Raw genomic sequence first — 19625 nt, 5'->3', positions numbered from 1 at the left:
TATCGTGTGTGCAACGTTGTGTCTGACTTTTCCCAACTTATCGGGTTTCCCGAGCGTTTCCCACATTAGCCCTTCTCCAGAGCGTGGTGTTCAGTGCCTGTGTCCTGACCTGTACCCCAACACCTTCACTTATTTAATGTTTTTGTATGGTGGGGCATTTAGATTGTAACAGGTTCTTTTCCTCAGGTTTGGGTCTTGCTGGTATCAGGAAGCCGTGGTGGCCGTCTGTGACCAGGAGTCTGTGAGCAGGAATCCGTGTGCATTTCTAGCTGCTGCCTTGGGCTGGGTTCTCAGCGGAAATTGCTGGGTCAGAGGGCCCCTGAGCCCTGTTGCCGTCCAGGAAGCGTGTGCTGGTTCCAGGCCCCTGGGAGGCAGGGACATGCCACACCCACGCTGAGTGTTGTCTTCCCACCCTAGGTGGTAGCAATGTGCTTCTCAATTCTATTTGCATATTACCCAGGAGTTACCCATTTTTCATGTTTATTGACTGTGTTTTTTCTTTTGTTAATCTGTGTTTATGGTCTTCACCTGTTTCTTTTGCCAGGGTTTGGGTGGTTTTCTTGTTGACTTATATGCCTTTTAATTTACTTAAAAAATTAATAGACTTTATCTTTTAGGGCAAATTTAGGTTTACAGGAAGATTGAGTGGAGAGTACCGAGAGTTCCTCTATGTCCGCTCTCCCACTTATACTTTTCCCTATTATTAGAATTTACTTTCTAATATTGTAAAAGTCACACATATTTCTCATGCAGGGTTAGCAAACCTCGGCCCATGGGCCGGATGGCTCGCTGCCTGTTTTTGTGCAGCCCGTGAGCTGAGGATGGTTTTTACATTTTTACATGGTTGAAAAGAAAATCACCAGAATGTTTTGTGACATGGGAAAATGGTAGGAAATTCAGATTTCCGTGTCCATACGTGAGGTTTGCTTTGCACACATTTGCGTGCGCGTCGTCTGTGGCGGCTTGTCCGCGGCAACCGCAGGGTTTAGTGATCGTGACAGAGACTGTCGTGGCCCGAAGAGCCCAGAACTTTTACCGTCTGGCCCTTTGCAGAGAACGTGTGCAGACCCCTGCTGGAGATGAAGGAAGACCGGAAATCGTCCAGAGATAGCCACTGCGGACATTGGCATGTGTTTCCCGCCAGGCTTTTGTTCCAGGGGGCTTTTGTTTGTCTTGTGGCTGAGCCCCTGCTGTAGGCACAGCGTGCTGCTTGCACGAAGCTTCCTTGCAGGCAGGGGTGGGCTCAGAGCTGCCCCAGCATCCTGCACGCGGAAGGAACTCGGCGAAGAGTTGTGGCCTATGTGACGACTCAGTCTCTCGGTGGGCACTTGGCCTCTGAGCTCAGATCAGAGCGCGTGGAGGGCGGCGATAGGTCAGCCCCATCCCTGCCCACCCCAGCTGCAGGATGGCCCCGGCGCTCTCTGGCCTCCGTGCTGCTCCTTCTGCCTGGAGTTCCCTCCCCTGAACCTGCCTGCCCTGCGCGGATTCTTTCCTCTCGCTCTCTCCTCCCTGCCTGTTGTGGTTGAATTGTGTCACCCCAAAAAACATGTTGAAGTCCCAGCCCCCAGAAACTGTGAATGTGCCCTAACTTGGGAGTAGGGTCTTTGCAGATATAACCGAGTTAAGAGGAGGTCGTGCTGGATTAGAGTGGTCCTTAAATCCAATGACTGGTGTCCTCGTAAGGGGAAGCTTAGACACACACACACAGCAGAGGTGGCCCTGGGAAGACGGAGGCAGAGAATGGAGTGGTGCAGCCACAAGCCAAGGAACGCCAAGGATTGCCAGCAGCACCAGAACCTGGAGGAGGCAGGAAGGATCCTCCCCTGGAGCCTTCAGAGAGAGCACGGCCCTGCCAGCACTTGATTTCAGACTTCTGGCCTCCAGACAGTGAGGGAATCCATTTCTGCTGTTATAAGCCCCCATGTGTGGGGATGTGTTCCGGCAGCCCTTTCTGGGTACCGCCTCATCTGCGTGACCCCAGGCCTGGCCCAGGGCCAGTGCCCTGTGATGGAGGGCAGCTTGGGCTGGGTGGATGTTGGCAGGGAAGGAGGGCGTTGACCTGGACGCGTCCGTGACATCAGGCCGTCCCCAGGTCTGCTTTTTTGTTTTGAGAACACCCTCTGCCAGGAAGGCTGTGCCCGGCCCAGCCTGTGCTTCGTGCCCCGTGCCCGGCCCCGAGGCAGGGCGGCCGCCCTTCTTTCCTGCGTGTGTGCATCCGGGGAGGAAGGGAAGAGGTCGGGAGGCCGCCCCGAGGGCCCCGGGGACTGCTGCCCAGCCTGCGGGAAGGTTTCACTTTCTCTGGCAGCACCGTGGGGCAGGCCGTTTGTTTAAACAACCCCAAAGACATCCATTTGGCCAAACTGTTAGTTTCTAAACAGTTTACTTCTCTGGTGTTTAAACAAACTCCCACCCAGGCTGTGTCTGGGCCCAGGGAGGGGGCTGCCTCTCCCCCTCACGGCTGGCACAGTGCCCTGGGCCCGCCCCAGGCCGCCTGAGGCCAGGGCTGCTGCTCGGACCTCGCTGCGAACAGCCTTGGGGGTGGCCTGCGGGCAGCAGCCTTGGCGAGCCACCGGCGGAGTCCAGGCCGGTGGTTCTCTCTCTGCAGCTGCCCTGCTGGACCCTTCACCGCCTCGGTGCCGGCCACGGCCTGCTCGGACCTTCAGGCAGATGGGCCGGGCCGCAGCTCTCTCTCTGATGTCCTGGTCTCTGCGTCTTTCTCATCAAAGCTCAAATAAAAACCTCAAAGCCTCTGCAGCACACAGGGTGTTAGAGACTCCCCTTGGGAGTCAATTAACACCTGCAGACTTATCCCAGCATTTAATTACTGCCTCAGCTGCAGAGACTTAATTCTAAGGGATGCTGATAATTGGGTTGCCTGATGGTGGGGGTGTGCTCAAGGCTTTGTGGTGACCTGCTTACCAGAGGGCTGGGGCCAGGCGTGCGTAGCCTCCCATGGCTCTGTGCCTGTTGGGGACACTGCCGACATCTGCTGCATGGTCACAGCCACATGAATCCCAGGGGCTCTTAGAGCTGGAGGCCAGGCCCCCCAGTCTCAGCAGGGCCCCTCAGAGGCCCCCTTTGTACACCCTGTAGCCCTAGCTTCCCTTAGCACGGGTTAGTTTGTCACTGTGTACTCGCTGACGGTCTTGCTCACTGAAGGTCTCTGCCCTGTGACCCTGGGAGCACCCTGGTGTTGGATCCCATGTCTGTTTTGTCCACTTGCCACCCCTGGTACCCGATCCAGGGCCTGGCCTAAGATAACTGCCCACAAAGATACAGGGGCGATGACTGAGCCAGCTGGGCAGTGTGTCAACGTCGGGCCTCCTGCATGTGTCAGCCCCAGGGATTGAAGTGTTTGAGGGACCTTATTTTCCTGCTTGCTGCTATGTGCCCTTGGGGAGGGAGCTTAACCTCTCTGTGCATTTGTGCATCAGGTTCCTCATCAGTAAAACGGGGCATAATCATGCTGCGGGTTGGTGTGAGGATTGTGCTGTTTTAGGTGATTGTGTCTGGATGATTGTGGGAACGGGATGAGGGAAACAGGCTCAAAATGTGTTTTGGGACCAAATGTCAGTTTCCGTCGGGGAATGGGGAGTCAACATACGTCTTTCCATCTCGGATGGTGAGGCTGCCACCGGCCTCGGCTTGGGAGCCGAATAGCCTCTTTGCAATGTTTCTCAGATGCCCTCTTGGACAGGGCTCGTCCTGGCCATGCCCTGGCGGGCTCCTCTGCACCCTCCTGCGTGGTGGCAGGTTAAGCTGGAACCCTCCATAGAATTTATTTTATGGTCCCCTTGATGTCACAGCTAGACAGGGACTCAGCCACCGTCAGGTCCAGACGATTCTTCACTATAGATGAAGAAACCGAGGCTCAGAGAGGGTTAGGGACCTGCCCAAGGTCACACAGTGGGGGCCAGATTTCTGCCCTGAATTCTCCCTGCTCGTCTTAGGATGTTGGCACCTGCTCTGGGCATGGCCTTGTGCTGGGGGCTGTGGAGAGTGAAGGGGGCATGTGCCAGAATTTTGGTGAGCCAGTAAGGGCAGTGCCCAAGCAGAGGGGCAGAGAGAGAGAGAGAGAGAGAGAGAGAGTGTGTGTGTGTGTGTGGTCAGCTTATCCGCTGGGGTAGTGGTGGCAGAAACAGCTTCCCAGAGGAGGAGGAGGCTTGTGACCTGGGCCTTCAAGGACAGGTCAGATGTCAAGGGAACTTTCTGGGAGTGGAGCCCAGAGGAAGGCAATCTGTTGAAATTCAGAATTCCCCTCCACTGCCTCCAACACACACCAGACAAGAACTTGCATGAACACCTCTAACTAAATCTGAGTTTGGTTCTCGGAGGTTTCCAATGCAGTCGGGCACTTGGGACACACTCTGTGCACTGCCAGCTGCCTCACTTTTCCCACCACCTGCCTCAGTTTCCCCGGCCCTGGGCTCTGAAGCCGTTGCTGTCGCTTGTGCGCCCTCTAGTGGAGGAATAGGATTATGACTGCTGGGCCTTGGAGCAGAAGAGTCCTTATAAAAGCTGAGCAGGGGACTCCAGAACGCCTCTGCAAGACCCCAGCTTTCCAGGAGCTCTGCCCTCCTGGCAAGAAGCCAGGACTGAGGCGCAGGAGGCCATCTGTTGTTTCAGAGTCACAGCTCGACCAGGCATGGAGGAGAAGGGGCAGCTGGCTGCAGGGGCCGGGCCTGGGGGCCTGGGCATGAGGGAGGTCCGGGCTGGTTCCGTCCCTGTCCCCATCCCTGCATGACTTCAGGTGGGTCCTTCCCCATTCTGGGCCTTTTATGAAACCTGGCAGGTGGCCCCGAAGTACCAGATGTGGTCCCTGGGCCTCATCTTCTTGGTTCTGTGGATATTTGAGACCAGAAAGAGTCAGAACAATGAGTGGACGATGACCCAGCTCTGGAGGAGGGGGAGTCACATCCTGACCCCAGCAGCCTCTGAAATCAGAGATGGGGAGCCCCCCCGAGGCCCCATGTGCTACTTCTGCTGGAAGTCCTGATCAGTCCCAGAGGGAGGTCCAGGACAGAGTCAAGGATGTTAATACCGCTGGGGTGGTAAAGAGGAAGACAGGTGCCTGCCCCCGGGGTGCTCGCCCTTGTCGGTGAGACGGCCGCCTGGGAGGGAATTGGACCGTGCGATGATGTGTGCCATAGTGGGACATGAAGCTGCCTTTCAGGGTGGGTGGGCTTTAGGGAAGAAGTAGCATTTGAGCTGAGCCACAAAGGGTGAGCATGAAGACGGTGGGGCCCCATGGGGGCTTTGAGGAGTATGGCCGGTGTGTGGGGTCTGAAGCCCAGTGCCCAGGCAGGACTTGTAGTGGGGTGTGTGGCCAGGAGAGGGGCTTGCAGGGAAGAAGAGGGACTGAGTGTCCCGCTCTCACAGTGGTTGAAACCAGATGGCTGTGTGGCTTTCAGCTATTTGCTTAACCTCTCTGTGCCTTGTTTTCTCATCTGTAAGGTGGTGATACAAATAGTGCCAGCCTCATAGAGCTCTTGCGAGGATGAACTCGTGACTGGGTAGGAAGATCTCCGTGAACGTTACCCAGTGTTGCCTGTCGTTGCGAGGAAGCCCCTGGGGACCTGGCTGAGCCCCTCCCGTGCCGTGCCCGCCCCGGGCCCAGGCTCCCGTCCTGCCGCAGGCCTCTGACCCCACTGCACGTGTGTCCGCAGGGGCCGAGGAGGTGCTGCTGCTGGCTCGGCGGACGGACCTGCGGAGGATCTCGCTGGACACACCGGACTTCACGGACATCGTGCTGCAGGTGGAGGACATCCGGCACGCCATCGCCATCGACTACGACCCGCTGGAGGGCTACGTCTACTGGACGGACGACGAGGTGCGGGCCATCCGCAGGGCGCGCCTGGACGGCTCGGGCACACAGACGCTGGTCGACACTGAGGTGAACGACCCCGATGGCATCGCCGTTGACTGGGTGGCCCGCAACCTCTACTGGACCGACACAGGCACCGACCGCATCGAGGTGACGCGGCTCAACGGCACGTCCCGCAAGATCCTGGTGTCCGAGGACCTGGACGAGCCCCGTGCCATCGTGCTGCACCCTGTAATGGGGTAAGGCAGGGGGCGGGCGGGCCTCCCCACCTGGCTAGACAGACGTGTGAGAGATCCGTGGTTCTGGAACATTCTCCTACATCAGCATCCCCTGATTCAGAGCAGTGGCTGGGCCCTGCTCCCAGGGTACTGGTTCAGGTCTGGGCTGGCCCGAGAACTTGCATTTCTAACGAGCTCCTGGGTGCTGCTGCTGCCGGTCCAGGGACCAGACTTTGAGAAGCTCTGACACAGACTGTGTGTCCATGTCTGGAAAGTCCCAGAGACCTTGGGCAAGTTGTTTCTTCCTCTGGGCTTCAATCTCCTGTCTGTGAAATGCAACGGTCTGCTGGGGTGATTTCTAGGCTAATGACGGTAACAGCGGTGATGGCGGCTGTGACATTTCCCAAGTATGGGCCTCTTCTAAACGCTTTACACGCATGAATCTCCTTCTCCTCCCCTCGCCCCCTGGGGCGGGTACAGTTGTACGGCGGAGGCAGCTGAGAGAGGTTAAGGGACTTGTCCAAGGTCACACAGCTGGGAGGTAGGGATTGGACCTGGCAGTCTGGTTCCAACTTCCCATTTTAGGCTTCTGTGAAAAGGGAGAGCTTGTCAGTCGGTGGGGGAGCCTTGCTGAGACCCCCAGCAGCTCAGAGGGTGGCCGCTGAGTGCCTTCCTGGGGGCTCATGACCAAGAGCACTAGCCTGGCAGACCCTGAGGGAGGAGGAGCGGATGGAGCTCTTAGCGGTGGAGCTGAGGCTGGGAGAGGAGCCTCCTGCCGTCCTCAGGGTGTGGGCTGGTGTCCTGGAGAGGCCGGGAGGAGCTGGAAGGACGGAAGGGAGGGCAGCCCTGGAGAGGGGTGACTAAGGCTACAGTAGCGGTAACCATGGTAACTGGTGGTGGCTGCCGTCTGCCGAGCACCCACCGGGCACTGGGTGCTCCTCCCATTTCACGTCCTGGGACTGGGGCTCCGAGCTTGAAGTGACTGCTCCCGGTGCCTGGTGGGGGGCTGGGGTTCGCAGCCTGTCTGCCCGTGGAGCCTGTGCTCATGGCCCTGCCCGGGGGTTTCAGACGCGCTCTGGCCGTGGAGCTGCTTCTGCAAGTGGAATCATATGTAGAAGGGCAGAGGTCAGAGCTTGGGGGGCAGGGTCACAGGGGCTGCAGCCCAGGCAGAGGGCTGGGGCTCAAACAGCGTTTGTGGAGCTGGGGGTGCGGTGGGGCAGGTAGATGGACACTGCTCCGTGTCCGCTGCTGAAGGGCAGGATGGTCCCCCCAAGGAGAATGAGTGAGGATGAGAAGTGGGTCCCCTGGGTGTAAGGGGCAAGGAGGCAGAGGAGCTTGTTGCCAGCTCCGCTGAAGGGACCATGGCTTGGGGGTTGGGAGACCCGGGACCTGCTCCCTGCTCTTCTGCTGATGAACTCGGTCAAGTCACCACTTCTGTGGGCCTCACTGTCCTCATCTGTGAAACTGGGGTGGGGGGAAGCAGATTCCAGGATCCTTCCCAGCCCTGCAGTTGGCGACTCTGAGGACCCCCAGGGAAAGGGGTCAGCAGTCAGATATAAAAGATCATAGGGTCCAGGGGGTGGGAGAATCCACGGGCTCGGCGCTCATCTGTCCAGTGGGACAGTGTTTCCCAGGCATCTCCCATGTGATGGGACGGGCATGTTCTCAGCCCTGGGGATGCAGCAGGGACAAGACAGACGGACAGTGTCATGGACGTTTGCTTCTTCTGCAGCCTCATGTACTGGACAGACTGGGGGGAAAACCCCAAAATCGAGTGTGCCAACCTGGACGGGCAGGAGCGACATGTCCTGGTGAACACCTCCCTTGGCTGGCCCAACGGGCTGGCCCTGGACCTGCAAGAGGGCAAGCTGTACTGGGGAGACGCCAAGACGGACAAAATTGAGGTGAGTCATCGCCACGGGCGAGCATCGGTTCATGAAACTGTTCAATACAGCTCATGCAGCCCAGTGCAGCCCGGCCATCCTTGCTCCGAGTTTCATGCAGAGGCCAGGCCTGGCTGGCCCTGCGGCCCGTCATACTTCATCAGGCGGGCATCATAGGATGTAGGATGTTATCCTGGGGGAGGCTGGGCAGACGTACCCGGGAACCCTCTGAACTACTCGTGTGACTTCTTGCGAGTCTTAAACTGTTTCAAAATACAAAGTCTAAATAAAAAAGAGCACTAACACTTCCACCACCCAGCTTAAGACATAAGCATTGTCAACGTAGTTGAAGCCGGAGGTGACCACTGTCCTGAATTTGGCGATTCGTTCCCAAGCATTAAAAGACATTTTTTGGTGTTATGTGGGTGTCTCTCTGAACAGGGCGTAGTCTTGTTCTGCATGATTTTACGAGAATAGTTTGAGTGGTGTCCTATATGCATTCCTTGGCAACTTGCTTTTTGCTCACAGGTGCCTTTTTTTTTTTTTCACCGCCAGTAGTCTAGTTTTTATCTGTCACCATACACATATGCCCCTTTTCTCCCTCCCCCTTCCCGTCTAGTAGCCACTAATCTGTTCTCCTGATCTATATGTTTATCTTCCACATGTGAGTGAAATCATACAGTGTTTGTCTTTTTCTGTCTCGCTTATTTCACTTAGCATAATACACTCAAGGTCTATCCGTGTTGTTGCAAATGACAAGGTTTTATCTTTTTTATGGCCAAGTAGTATTCCCTTGTATATATATATATATATATATATATATATACCACATCTTCTTTAGCCATTCATCCGTTCACAGATGCATTTTTTTGAGGTACTCTTGACGATATAGTAGTTAAATTTGTCCCTATCACAGGGAAGTCCCTGACATTCATGCCTCTCCTTGGCGTGGATGCCTGCCTCCCTCCCTGAGTTCCAGTAACTTCTGGTCGATCCTCATCTGCTTGTGGTCACCGCCTGGGGGTCACCTCTGCCCTTCTCACGGCTCCGTGGGGAGACCCCCACCAGGCAGCTCGCAGCGGGAGGGCAGGAGCGAGAATACGAATGTGTGTCTGTGCTGCAAGGTGTCAAGACACGCTTCTGAGTGGGACCGTGGAGGGGACTCGGGGCTGAGTGGGTGCCTCGCCCACAGAAACCCACGTAGCTGCATTTGTGGCCATTTCCTGTCGGAATTCCCCTATAAACGGTCATTTTTCAAAGGATCTTTGGCTAAAGGAAGTTTGAAGACGCTTGTCTCTCAAACCTCTGAGCCTGAAGGTGAGACCCTTGTTTCTGGCGGGGTCAGCCAAGGAGGCTTCATCTGCAGGGACCCCAGTCACCCCGGGGGCAGGCCGAGGATGCGTGTGTCCAGCTGACAGTGGACACGTGACAGGCATTGCTCCGTGTGCTGCCGCTGCAGTGTGTTGTTTTCTTATTGTGGTAAAATAAACATAACATGAAATTGACCATTTTAACCATTAAAGTGTACAATTCAGTGGCATCTGGTACATTTACAGTGTTGTGCAGCCATCACCGCTATCTCGTTCCAGAACATTTTCATCACCCAAAACCCCGTACCCACCAAGCAGTCAGTCCCCACTCTGCCCTCCCCAGCCCTCTCCCCCTGGCAACCACTGACCTACCATCTGTCTCTGTGGATTTGCCTGTTCTGGACATTTCATGTGAATGGAATCAGACAATGCGTGGCCTTTTGTGTCTGGCTCCTTCACGTAGCATCATGTCTTCAGGATTCGTCCGTGTGGTAGCGTGTGTCAGTGCTTCATTCCTCTTTTTGGCTCAATAATATTCCACTGTGTGGATGGACCGCATTCTCTTTATCCATTCGTCTGTTGATGGACGCTTGGGCTGTTTCCACCTTTTGGCTGTTGTGAATAGTGCTGCTACGAACATTGGTGTACAAGTTTTTATCTGCGCACCTGTTTTTAATTCTTTTGGGGCGTATACCCAGGAGTGGAATTGCCGGGTCATATAGTAATTTTATCTTTAACTTCTTGAGGGACCGTCAGACTGCTTTCCGCGGTCCGCGTCCGTTTCCATCCTCGCCAGCTGGGTGTACGTGTTCCTTGCCGACCCTTGTAATTTCCTGCTTTCTTTTGTGTTGCTCTAGCCGCCCTCGTGGGTGTGCTGATGCGTCTCGTGGTCTTGACTTGCGTTTTCCCGATGGTGAATGATGCTGAGCGCCTTTTCACGTGCTTGTCCCATGATAGTATTTTGAGGTGTGTGGCACGTCCCCGCTCGTGGATGAGAAGCTGAGGTCCAGGGGACAGTGCCTTGCTCAGGGTCATGCAGAGAGCAGGTGGTTTTGATTTTCTGCTGTGGAATCAATCCACAGACAAAGCCCTAAGACAGTGTGAGGCTACCGTACAGAATACAGCCGTGATCCGCCGTGGTAATGGGTAGGTAGAGCGGACAGAAGTTAGGAGGTGGAAGGGTGGGGCAAGGAAGGAGCATATTAGAGTACCCAGGGTAACCAACAGAAGAACAAAAATGGTGACGTCACAGTAGCAGGAGGATGGGGGAGGGGCGTGGAGTAAGGGACAGAGTCTTTGCCCACCGAGTGCGCAGTGGCCAACGTGGATGAGCCAGGACCGCGCACCATAAGCATTAACCTATCGATTTGGAGCTAATCACTGGAAGACCTAAAAAGAGAGCCTGAAGAATTAGAAGTGTTTGGGATTCTTTGATAAACAAACTCGGGAAATGTGAGGTGACTCCCACAGGACCTTTCTCGTTGCAGCCTTTAATATGCTTAAATAAGCAGAGCTCCTGCGAGGGGACTGAGTTGCGTAAGTATTCTCAAACTGTGTGACCTAGGGTTCCTTTCTTTCCCCGCTGTGGCTCTGGTGGCACCCACTTTGGGAACACTGACCCGGGCCAAGACCATTGCTACCGTCTGCCCACGTACCCAGAGCTGACCCTAGCTGCGGGTTTTTGCTGGACACTCCCTCCACCCCCGCCTCCGACCTGGGAAGCCGCTGACATGGATGGACATGGAGACCATTCGGTGTGTAAACTCAGGGCATCTTTTCCCCCTAAGAGTGGGAGACGCTCTGGGTGAGTTGCAGGTACACGTGGGTCATGGCAGCTTCTCGGGGTCTAGCCCAGAGCCCAGGACAGACCCTTCTGGCATTTTTTCCAATGGTGAAATGCCGTAGGGTCCGGTAGCTGACACAAGGGTGAGCTTTCTGGAGGTGGCCCCAACATGCTTGGGGACTTGGCCACGTGTTCCTGCTGTGGACTCGTGCCCCTCACTCTTGGGTCTTGGGGTTTGCCACTGAGCACCTAGTGAGCACCAGCTCTGTTCCAGCAGCTGAGAACACATGCCCGACAGATGCTCCTCTGATGTGCCCCTGGGGTACCGCCTGTTACACAAACCTTTGGATCAGGCCACCAGCCCAGGTACAGAAGCCCCTGCAGGGGGGACAGCTGAGGGTGAGGGGCTGCGTTTACTTTCTGAGGGTGCAGCCAGACTCCAGGCGGGAGGGATGGGCAGGGGAGATATAAACCAGGTCAGGACAGGGTGCCAGCAATGGTGATGTTTCCAAGAGGTTTGCCCAGAGACAGCCACCAAGCCAGATGCTGAGGAGCCTGAGCACCAGCCTTGGGCATATTTTGCCGAGTTGCCTTTGAGGGGAGAAGGGCTTCCGTCCAGCATGGTTGTGCGCATGGCCTGGCTCTGCACGCAGAGAAGGTGCTGGGAGAAAGGAACTTTATCCGGTGATAAACTGGCTTTCCTTTGAAGAGGGCATCTGGCTCCTGTGTTCCGCCCGCCAGTCCCCCAGAGGGACTTCACAGGGCAGCTGTGGCTGATCCCTTGATGGATTGGGAGGAGAACAAAGGTCTGGAAGTGCCGAGCTGACGAAGTGGGGATTCATCTAGACGGCGTTAGCGGCACATGGATGGGATTTATGGAACAGAGTCCAGATCTCGGGCACGTCGTGCCGCCCTCCAGGTGGGGCCTCCTGCTGGCTTTGTCCGAGGCGGCCGTCCTGGGCATCAGGTTCAGGCCAGCCCCCGGGTCAGCCCGATGGAAGCACACAGAGGTGGCAGTCCCATAGGTGACCAGCAGTTGCCATTATAAGTGACAGATGGGGTCACGGGGCAGCTCCCCGTGTGGGTGTGCGTGTGGGCTCGGGGCTGCTCCCTCACTGACTCACCCCGGGAGGCAGCCCTGAGCTCCCGTCCCCACCTGCGGGGAGGGCGTCCCCCATCCGAGCCGGTCCCGACACGTGCAGGGTGGAGCTGTGTGGTCTGGGCGTAGGCTGAGGTCTGTGGGTGCAGCTCTGTGTCCCCATAGCTGCCTCTGCTCCCTGTTTTTCCCACTCCTGGGCTGGGAATTCCCTGGGACGCCTCCTTACCCTTCTTCCCGAGTCTAGAGCCCTTGGGTTGGAAGTTCCTGCCCTGTGGGCGCCCTTGTCCATGCTCAGCCTTTCCCGTGACTCCAGCTGCCTCCTCAGGACCAGTTCCCACCTCGCACCCCCTGCTGCACATCTTCCCCTCCCTCCGCCCTCCGCTGACCTGCCACAGCTCTTAGGTCTTGAGCAACAAGATTCAGCTTTATTCGTAAGAGTAACTAGGACTCACTGTCTCCCTCAGCTCTCTCTAATTGATGGCCGTGCAGGCCCTGCACTCCTTTCCCTCTGACCGTGCTTCTTGGCAGACGCCAGGCCCGTGAAAGCCCAGTGGGGGGCCTCCCACAAGCAGTTCCTTCTGTCCAGAGCCCTCTCTGAGCCCACGCGGCCAGGCCCCCAGCCCTCTCCCTTGGAAGCCCATATGCCTTCCAGTCACCTCCAGCCGTATGCCGTGTTCTCCTGTATGGGGGCGGCACTTGGCCATCCAATGTAGGGTCTTTCTTTCCCAAATGTCAACATCCCGGTTCCCGCCCGGATGCGCCTCTCCCCACCAGAAGCTGGAACGCCTTCCAAACCCGTCCAGCACCCGGCTCTCACTTAGCCACGGAATCCTCCTCCTCATCCTCCCCCTCCTCCCCCTCCTTCTCCTCCTCCTCCTTCTCCTCATCATCTCGCTTGTCTGTGAGCGGGCCATGTTCCTAAAGCAGATGGGAGCTCTCCGAGGTCCATCTTGAGTTGGGGTCTCTGTGCTGACCCCTGGGGGAACTTGGGGCACACCATGTCTGTGTCAGGAGGGACCTCTCCTGCGCCCCTCTGTTATCACCTCCACACTCTCTCTGTGGCCCCTGCTTGCCCCTGGCTGGGCCCCATCTCTTGCTTCCCCCTCTCCCACAGCTGCCCAGAGGGTCATCCCTGAGCAGAACTCCCATCAAGTCTCAGTGCCCCCCAAGTCTTCCACATTCCTCCAGCCCCCTCCCCACCCCTCGGTGAGCATCATTCCACAGCGTTCACTGAGCATCATTCCACAGCGTTCACTGAACACTGCCTCGTGTTGGAAAAGCAGCAAGGGCCAGACCCAAGCCTGGTGGGGCAAACGTTCTAGAGAGGGAGATAGACGGGCAACAGGTAACAGGACAAACGCAGCACGTCGGAGGTGGTCAGTGCTCTAGAGACGCCGGGGCGGGGGCGGTCGTCAGGCTCCCCTGACAGCGCCCCAGCTGCTTTCCAGCTGCGTTGGTTCTAAGGCCCTGCCTTCTCCTCTCACTTATTTGTGTAGATTCTGTCTGTTTCCTTCTGTTTCTAGTCCTGAAAATAGACAAAGCGTTTAAACACCCCTGCGCGCACACACATAGCAGGCATGTCCGTGGATGTTGGTTTCACCCCTGCACGCACACATGAAGCAGGTGTGTCCGTGGATGTTGGTTTCACCCCTGTGTGCACACATGAAGCAGGTGTGTCCGTGATGGTTTCACTCCTGCGTGCACACATGAAGCGGGTGTGTCCGTGATGGTTTCACCCCTGCGCACACACATGAAGCAGGTGTGTCCCTGATGGTTTCACCCCTGCGTGCACACATGAAGGTGTGTCCGTGGATGGTTTCACCCCTGTGCACACCCATGAAGCAGGCGTGTCTGTGGATGTTGCTCTGACCACCACGCATACACTGTGATCAGGTTGGTTTCGGATGGATGTTGGTTTCGGCCATTACTGAGTAAGAGCGAGGCCTGCTCTGGCCCTCTGGAGACTTGAGCTCTTTCCGAAGCCGCCTCCCTGCTGTTTCCCTCAAGGCAGCTCTGACCCGAGGATGGAACGAGAAGTCTCGCAGGCCGACCCCCAGTCCAGGCTGTTGGGCCCGTCTCTGCGGCAGGAAGTGTCACCTGTGTGTGGCTTACCGTGTCCTTGCTGGAGGCCCCGGGGTCCCCGGGCTCCTGCGGCCCCTGCTGTCTCACTTGGCCAGGACTGTGAGGAGCTGGCGTGCCCGGCAGCTGACATCCGTGGTGGATGTCCACTGGGGTAGGCTCTCAGGTACCTGGCGGGGACCCACATACCCGCGAGGCGGCCCGGGGATGAGTTACAGGCTAAGTTACAAATACCCCCGTCCCCTGCTCCTGACATTCACTAAGTCGAGGGAGGCGACTTCCAGCACCACCAGAATAAACGCCTTTGCGGAGTGACAGATCGGCTGTGTGTCCCCGTCCACGAGTGCTGGGGAAGGAGAGCGCCAGGCTTCCAGGCGACAGAGCCATGAGCTGTGCGTGCATGCACAAGTGTGCTTTTAGGGTCTTTTTTATTACACGAAACAGAATAACCGTTAACAGTTTTAGTTTTGGATTTTGTGTCTGGGTGTGGTAGTTATTCCGTCAGAAAACAGAACTCTTTTTCCTTTGAACGTGTGCTTTCAAAGAGTTGGTCTTGGGCTCAGGTCTCTGCACAACTAAGTCATTGGAAACAGAGGATTCAGTATAAGGAAACTACACCTCAGGTGACTTTCTGGGGTCCACTGATTTGTGGGGCACCATGCAGACCCCACAGCTGTGGGTCCGTGGCATGTCCGTGGATGGCGGTTGATCTGCAAGTGGTGTGATGGGCTGGTCAGGGGGCAGGTGTCTGCTCTGCTCGCCTCGCCTCTGTCCCCCCCCCCCCACCCCCACCCCCCCAGACCTGGGCATAGAGCGTGGAGCCAGCTGAGCACAGGAGGGTGAAGCCAGAAAGTCTGAGAGAGCAAGGCTGGCACTCAGGTGCCTTTGGCATCTGGCTCAACCATCTTGACCTAACATCTTGGAGAAGTCTAGTTTCCTTTCCTTAAAATCAAGTACACGGAAACTTCTAGAGCAGGAGTTCAAAACACAGCCCACGGGCCAGATTGCCTGCTTTCGTACCACTCTCAAACTCAGAGTGGTTTTTACTCTTTCAAATGATTGAAAAAAATCAAAAGAATAATATTTCATGACATATAAAAATTAGACGAAATTCAAATTTCAGCGTCCACAAATAAAGTTTATTTTTATTTTTTGCAGAAATAAAGTTTTATTGGAACACTGTGCCATGCTCATTCTTTTACAAGCTCTCCGTGGCTGCTTTCCTGCTACAAGGACTGTGTGGCCTCAGAGTTGAAAACGTTTATGATCCTTTTCAGAAGCAGTGTGCTGGCGCCTGTCCTGGAAAACCGTCTCCCGTGCTCTCTCCTGGCTCCAACATTATCGGGTGCCCCAGATTCAATTCTGTTATTTCCGAACTCTGTTTTGAAGCGTTACCCTCCCAGGGGTCAGATGGGCACCTTCCCTGTGTCTCATCTCCTCACCCTCAGGGCCCCAGGAAAGGTGGAGGCCCCCAAGCTGGGCCCAGAGGGAACCTGGAATGTGGAAATGTGTGCTCCCTGTGTAGACAGGCCCCACTCGTGTGCTCCAGGATCCAGGAAAGGCTCGCTCCAACAGAGATATTTTTACAGATGTGTTGGATTGGGTCAAGGTGTGCTGAAAGCTGTCGTTAAAAGACCACTTTGGGATCATTTATTTTCTCAAGTGTTAGAGTCTTGATGTTCTTCCAAGCTGGAGAGCCCGCGAGGTGCTTTGTGGGTTCTGTGATTGGTGTGGAAAGTGCTGGGCTGGCGGAGTGGCTTCTGAGTCAGGCAGGCCCTGCCAGCCCAGAGTGGAGGTCCTGCACTTGCTGGGGCACAGTCAGCCCCGGCCCCGGGGCAGCAGCTCGTCACCCCTCCCACTTCGTTCTGGGCCACCAGGGAGCGGTGGGCAGAGGTGGAGAGAGAGGAGGTGCTGCCAGCCAGCGCCCGTCACGCTCGTTGGCCCCGTGTCCTCCGAGGACTCATTTTCATCATTCTTAAGCCTGGAAAAATGTACTCCTTTGCCTCAGTTCCGTAGAACATGTACTTATTTATGTCTGGAATTTAGTTATTTAAGAAAATATAGAAATAGAGAAGGAAGAGAAAAATGTCTCAAAGAGATGGTGTTGACATTTTGGTGTATTAAAACTTTGCATCCTGTTTTTCTAGATGTGGATTATTTTCTTTGTAGTATTTTTTTTGTGTGTGTGAGGAAGATCAGTCCTGCGCTAACATCCATGCCAATCCTCCTCTTTTTGCTGAGGAAGACCGGCTCTGAGCTAACATCTATTGCCAATCTTCCTCCTTTTTTTCCCCTTTTTTTCTCCCCAAAGCCCCAGTAGATAGTTGTATGTCACAGTTGCACATCCTTCTAGTTGTTGTATGTGGGACGCGGCCTCAGCATGGCCCAACAAGCGGTGCGTCGGTGCGCGCCCGGGATCCAAACCCGGGCTGCCGGTAGTGGAGCGCGTGCACTTAACCGCTAAGCCATGGGGCCAGTCCCTCTTTGTAGTATTAATATCCTGCGTCTACGGTTCCCCAGACCCCCTAGCCCCGGTTATTCTGTGTCGAGGAAGGAGCAGGGGATGAGCCTCTAACGGGCTGTGGATTCTAGGAGAACTTTCTCTTCTCCTACTCTCACCTCGTCTGCTGTGATCGGGGCGAGACCCCACCTGGGTGCGAGTTTTGTGCTGAGGGTTCCCTGAGGGGCTTGGTGTTCACCACGCAGCGTGTTTCCATCGCCTTTCTGCGCCTTCCTATTGCGGGGCCAAAACGGGAAGCAGCACCCTAGCCCGCTTTAGAGAGTTAATCCATCACTCGCTGTTGACTGTTAACGGGAGGGGCCCGGAGTGGTGCCCACAGTCCCACACAGAAATTGCCACAGCCGCAGGTCTACCTGCTGGTGAGGCCGGCACTGCCCAGCTCATGGTCCAGGGGATGGTGTGATCCAGTGTTCTCACCTGGGCTGCTCATTGGAACCACCTGTGGGAGCTGCTCTCAGGATCTAGTCCCTGGGCCCGGGGCCTCCCAATCTTGGTTTAATTGCCCCAGGTTGGAGCTCAGCCATCATTCTTTGCGTTCTTTGCTTGGTTAAGTTCCCTGGGTCCCTCAATTATAGGTGGAGAAGCTGAGGTCCATGGGGGTGCAGGGACTTGTGTGGGGGGCAGAGCTGGGCTGGGGCCCCCAGCTTGACCTAGAAGCTGTGTCCTGTGCTGTCCAGTGACAGAGGACCATGCTCTTTTCTGCTTAACATGCATTCAGTCTATCTTATGTGCTTGCTGCCTGCAAAACAGAGGGTTTGCAGTCTTTCTGACAAGCTAGAAATAGAGTCTGGGTACAGGGGGCCTGTTGAGACTTGCTGTTAATCCATCATGTCTCTTTCATCCCGGCCTGAGAGTCTGGGTATTGCTTTTTTATCACCTTCCTTTAACATAAGCTTCTCCAGGATTGTCTGTCATCAGAATCCCATCTTCTCCTGTTTGTGTGTTTCGGTTGATTCAGGCGTTTCTATGTTTGACAGTATTTTTCTCCTCTGTGGTTTTTGTGGTTGATGCTTTTTTTTTTTGTCCCCAAAGCCCCAGTAGATAGTTGTATGTCATAGTTGCACATCCTTCTAGTTGCTGTATGTGGGACGTGGCCTCAGCATGGCCAGAGAAGCGGTGTGTTGGTGCGCGCCCGGGATCCAAACCCGGGCCGCCAGTAGTGGAGCGCGCATTTAACCGCTAAGCCACGGGGCTGGCCCCTGCTTGACGCTTTTAATCAGCACTGACTCTTCAGGAAAAAGGTTTAGCTCTTCCCTCTCCGAGTAAAGAGCCACTGGTGTGTCTGGGGGTGGAAAGCATCTTATTGCTACAGGCTCAGACTTAGAAGCAGAAGCGCCCTCCGAGTTCATCTGGTCCTGACCGAGCAAGAAATTAGTCCACAGACGAGTGGGAGATCTTGGCCAGAGCCCACAGTGGGTTAGTTGTCTAGTCTTTCAAAACTCAACTCCATGTTGCCGGTGTAATCTGGGGCCTCCCTGTGCTGCATCCGGGGCAGGCAATACTAATCAATGAGCCTACCTGGTCTGAGACCCACACCTTGGTACTCCAGGCAGCCACTGCCAGTCAATCAGTAAGGGAGAGGACACCTGTTTTTCTTGCCCGTTCCACAGCACGCACTTTCTCTCTGCACAGCGTCTGCACCCAGGTAGGGGAAGTTGTGGAAAGGACCTGAGCCGGGCCATCATTGAAAATGTCATTCTTGCAGCTCTCTCGATGAGCCACGGCACCGGCTTTGTGCAGTGGCCTGGCAGGGTGCAGATGGAGCTGAGGCTGCCGGGAGTGGATTTGCAGGCAGCTCAGGCCCGGGGTTGGGTCAGGGGCCCCAGCCCGTCCAGACCTGTGTCTGCCGTCCTGCAGGTGATCAACGTGGACGGGACAAAGAGGCGCACGCTCCTGGAGGACAAGCTCCCGCACATTTTCGGGTTCACGCTGCTGGGGGACTTCATCTACTGGACCGACTGGCAGCGGCGCAGCATCGAGCGCGTGCACAAAATCCAGGCGAGCCGGGACGTCATCATCGACCAGCTGCCCGACCTGATGGGGCTCAAGGCCGTGAACGTGGCCAAGGTCGTCGGTGAGTCTGGTCAGCCTCCAGCCACGGGTCAGCTGTGCCGGCTGGCGCAAGCAGCAGCAGGGTTGTGGCTGCCCTCCAGTCCCTGGGCAGCCCAGCTAGGGGCCAAAGTTGGGACATAAGTGTCCAGCTGGGGCGCCCCACTCTGGGGACGGGCAGGACAGGAGATGTGATAACATCTGGTTAAGGACAGGTTGGAATGGGGTGGTGTGGTGACCAGGGATAGTGACTGGGCAGTGGCCGTGGACCAGCACTGCTGGCAGTCGTTGTCATAATGGCTAACATTTGCTGAATGCCTGCTGTGCCAGGCTCTGGCTAAGGGCCTTAGTGCCCAAAGCAACTGTATACACTAGTTACAACATTAGTGTCGCTCCATTTACACAGGGGAGAAGGGGGCAAAGCCGTGTAGCTCAGGTCTCATGCCGGGTCTGCCTTGACCTCATGCCTGGGCAGGGCTGTGATCGTTGTCCACTGTGGCCAGTGGACACACATGCAAGCACGCACCTTTTATCTGAAAGCCAGGATCTGTAAGAAGCACACTTCACACGGTGATGTGTGTCTTTATGAAAAGAATGCCAAATGCAGGTCAGCGAGCTTAGGGAGAGTAGCATCCAGATGTGGTGGGGGGATGGGCCTGGGGGGCTCCATGGGGCCGGGGCTCTGTTCCCAGCTGCGGCCCCAGTGCCTGGTACAGCGCCTGCACATTGGAGGTGCTCAGCAAGCCTTTGCTGAATGAATGGCCAGAGAGGACTCAGTGCTTGCCCTCAAGTACCTTACAGGCTAGTGATAAGACCCCCCTTAGTAAGCTCTGCTACCGGGTGGATGGCTACAGCTGGG

At 56.0% G+C, this 19625-nt stretch overlaps 1 protein-coding gene across 2 annotated transcripts in view; it reads left to right on the top strand.

The window, feature by feature from the left end:
• The window catches only part of LRP5 (LDL receptor related protein 5), a 111209-nt gene that overhangs the window by 54180 nt on the left and 37404 nt on the right, over positions 1-19625 (top strand). For both annotated transcript variants that reach the window (XM_058526202.1, XM_058526203.1), the window contains exons 6-8: positions 5667-6063; positions 7775-7946; positions 18575-18791. In XM_058526202.1, the coding sequence (XP_058382185.1) occupies positions 5667-6063; positions 7775-7946; positions 18575-18791 (786 nt within the window). The remainder of the gene's footprint in view (positions 1-5666; positions 6064-7774; positions 7947-18574; positions 18792-19625) is intronic.

The sequence above is a fragment of the Diceros bicornis genome, chromosome 31 (genome assembly GCF_020826845.1).
Source record: "Diceros bicornis minor isolate mBicDic1 chromosome 31, mDicBic1.mat.cur, whole genome shotgun sequence".
NCBI lineage: Eukaryota > Metazoa > Chordata > Mammalia > Perissodactyla > Rhinocerotidae > Diceros > Diceros bicornis.
Note: the sequence above shows the minus strand (reverse complement) of the source record. Positions and strands in the feature narration are given on the sequence as shown.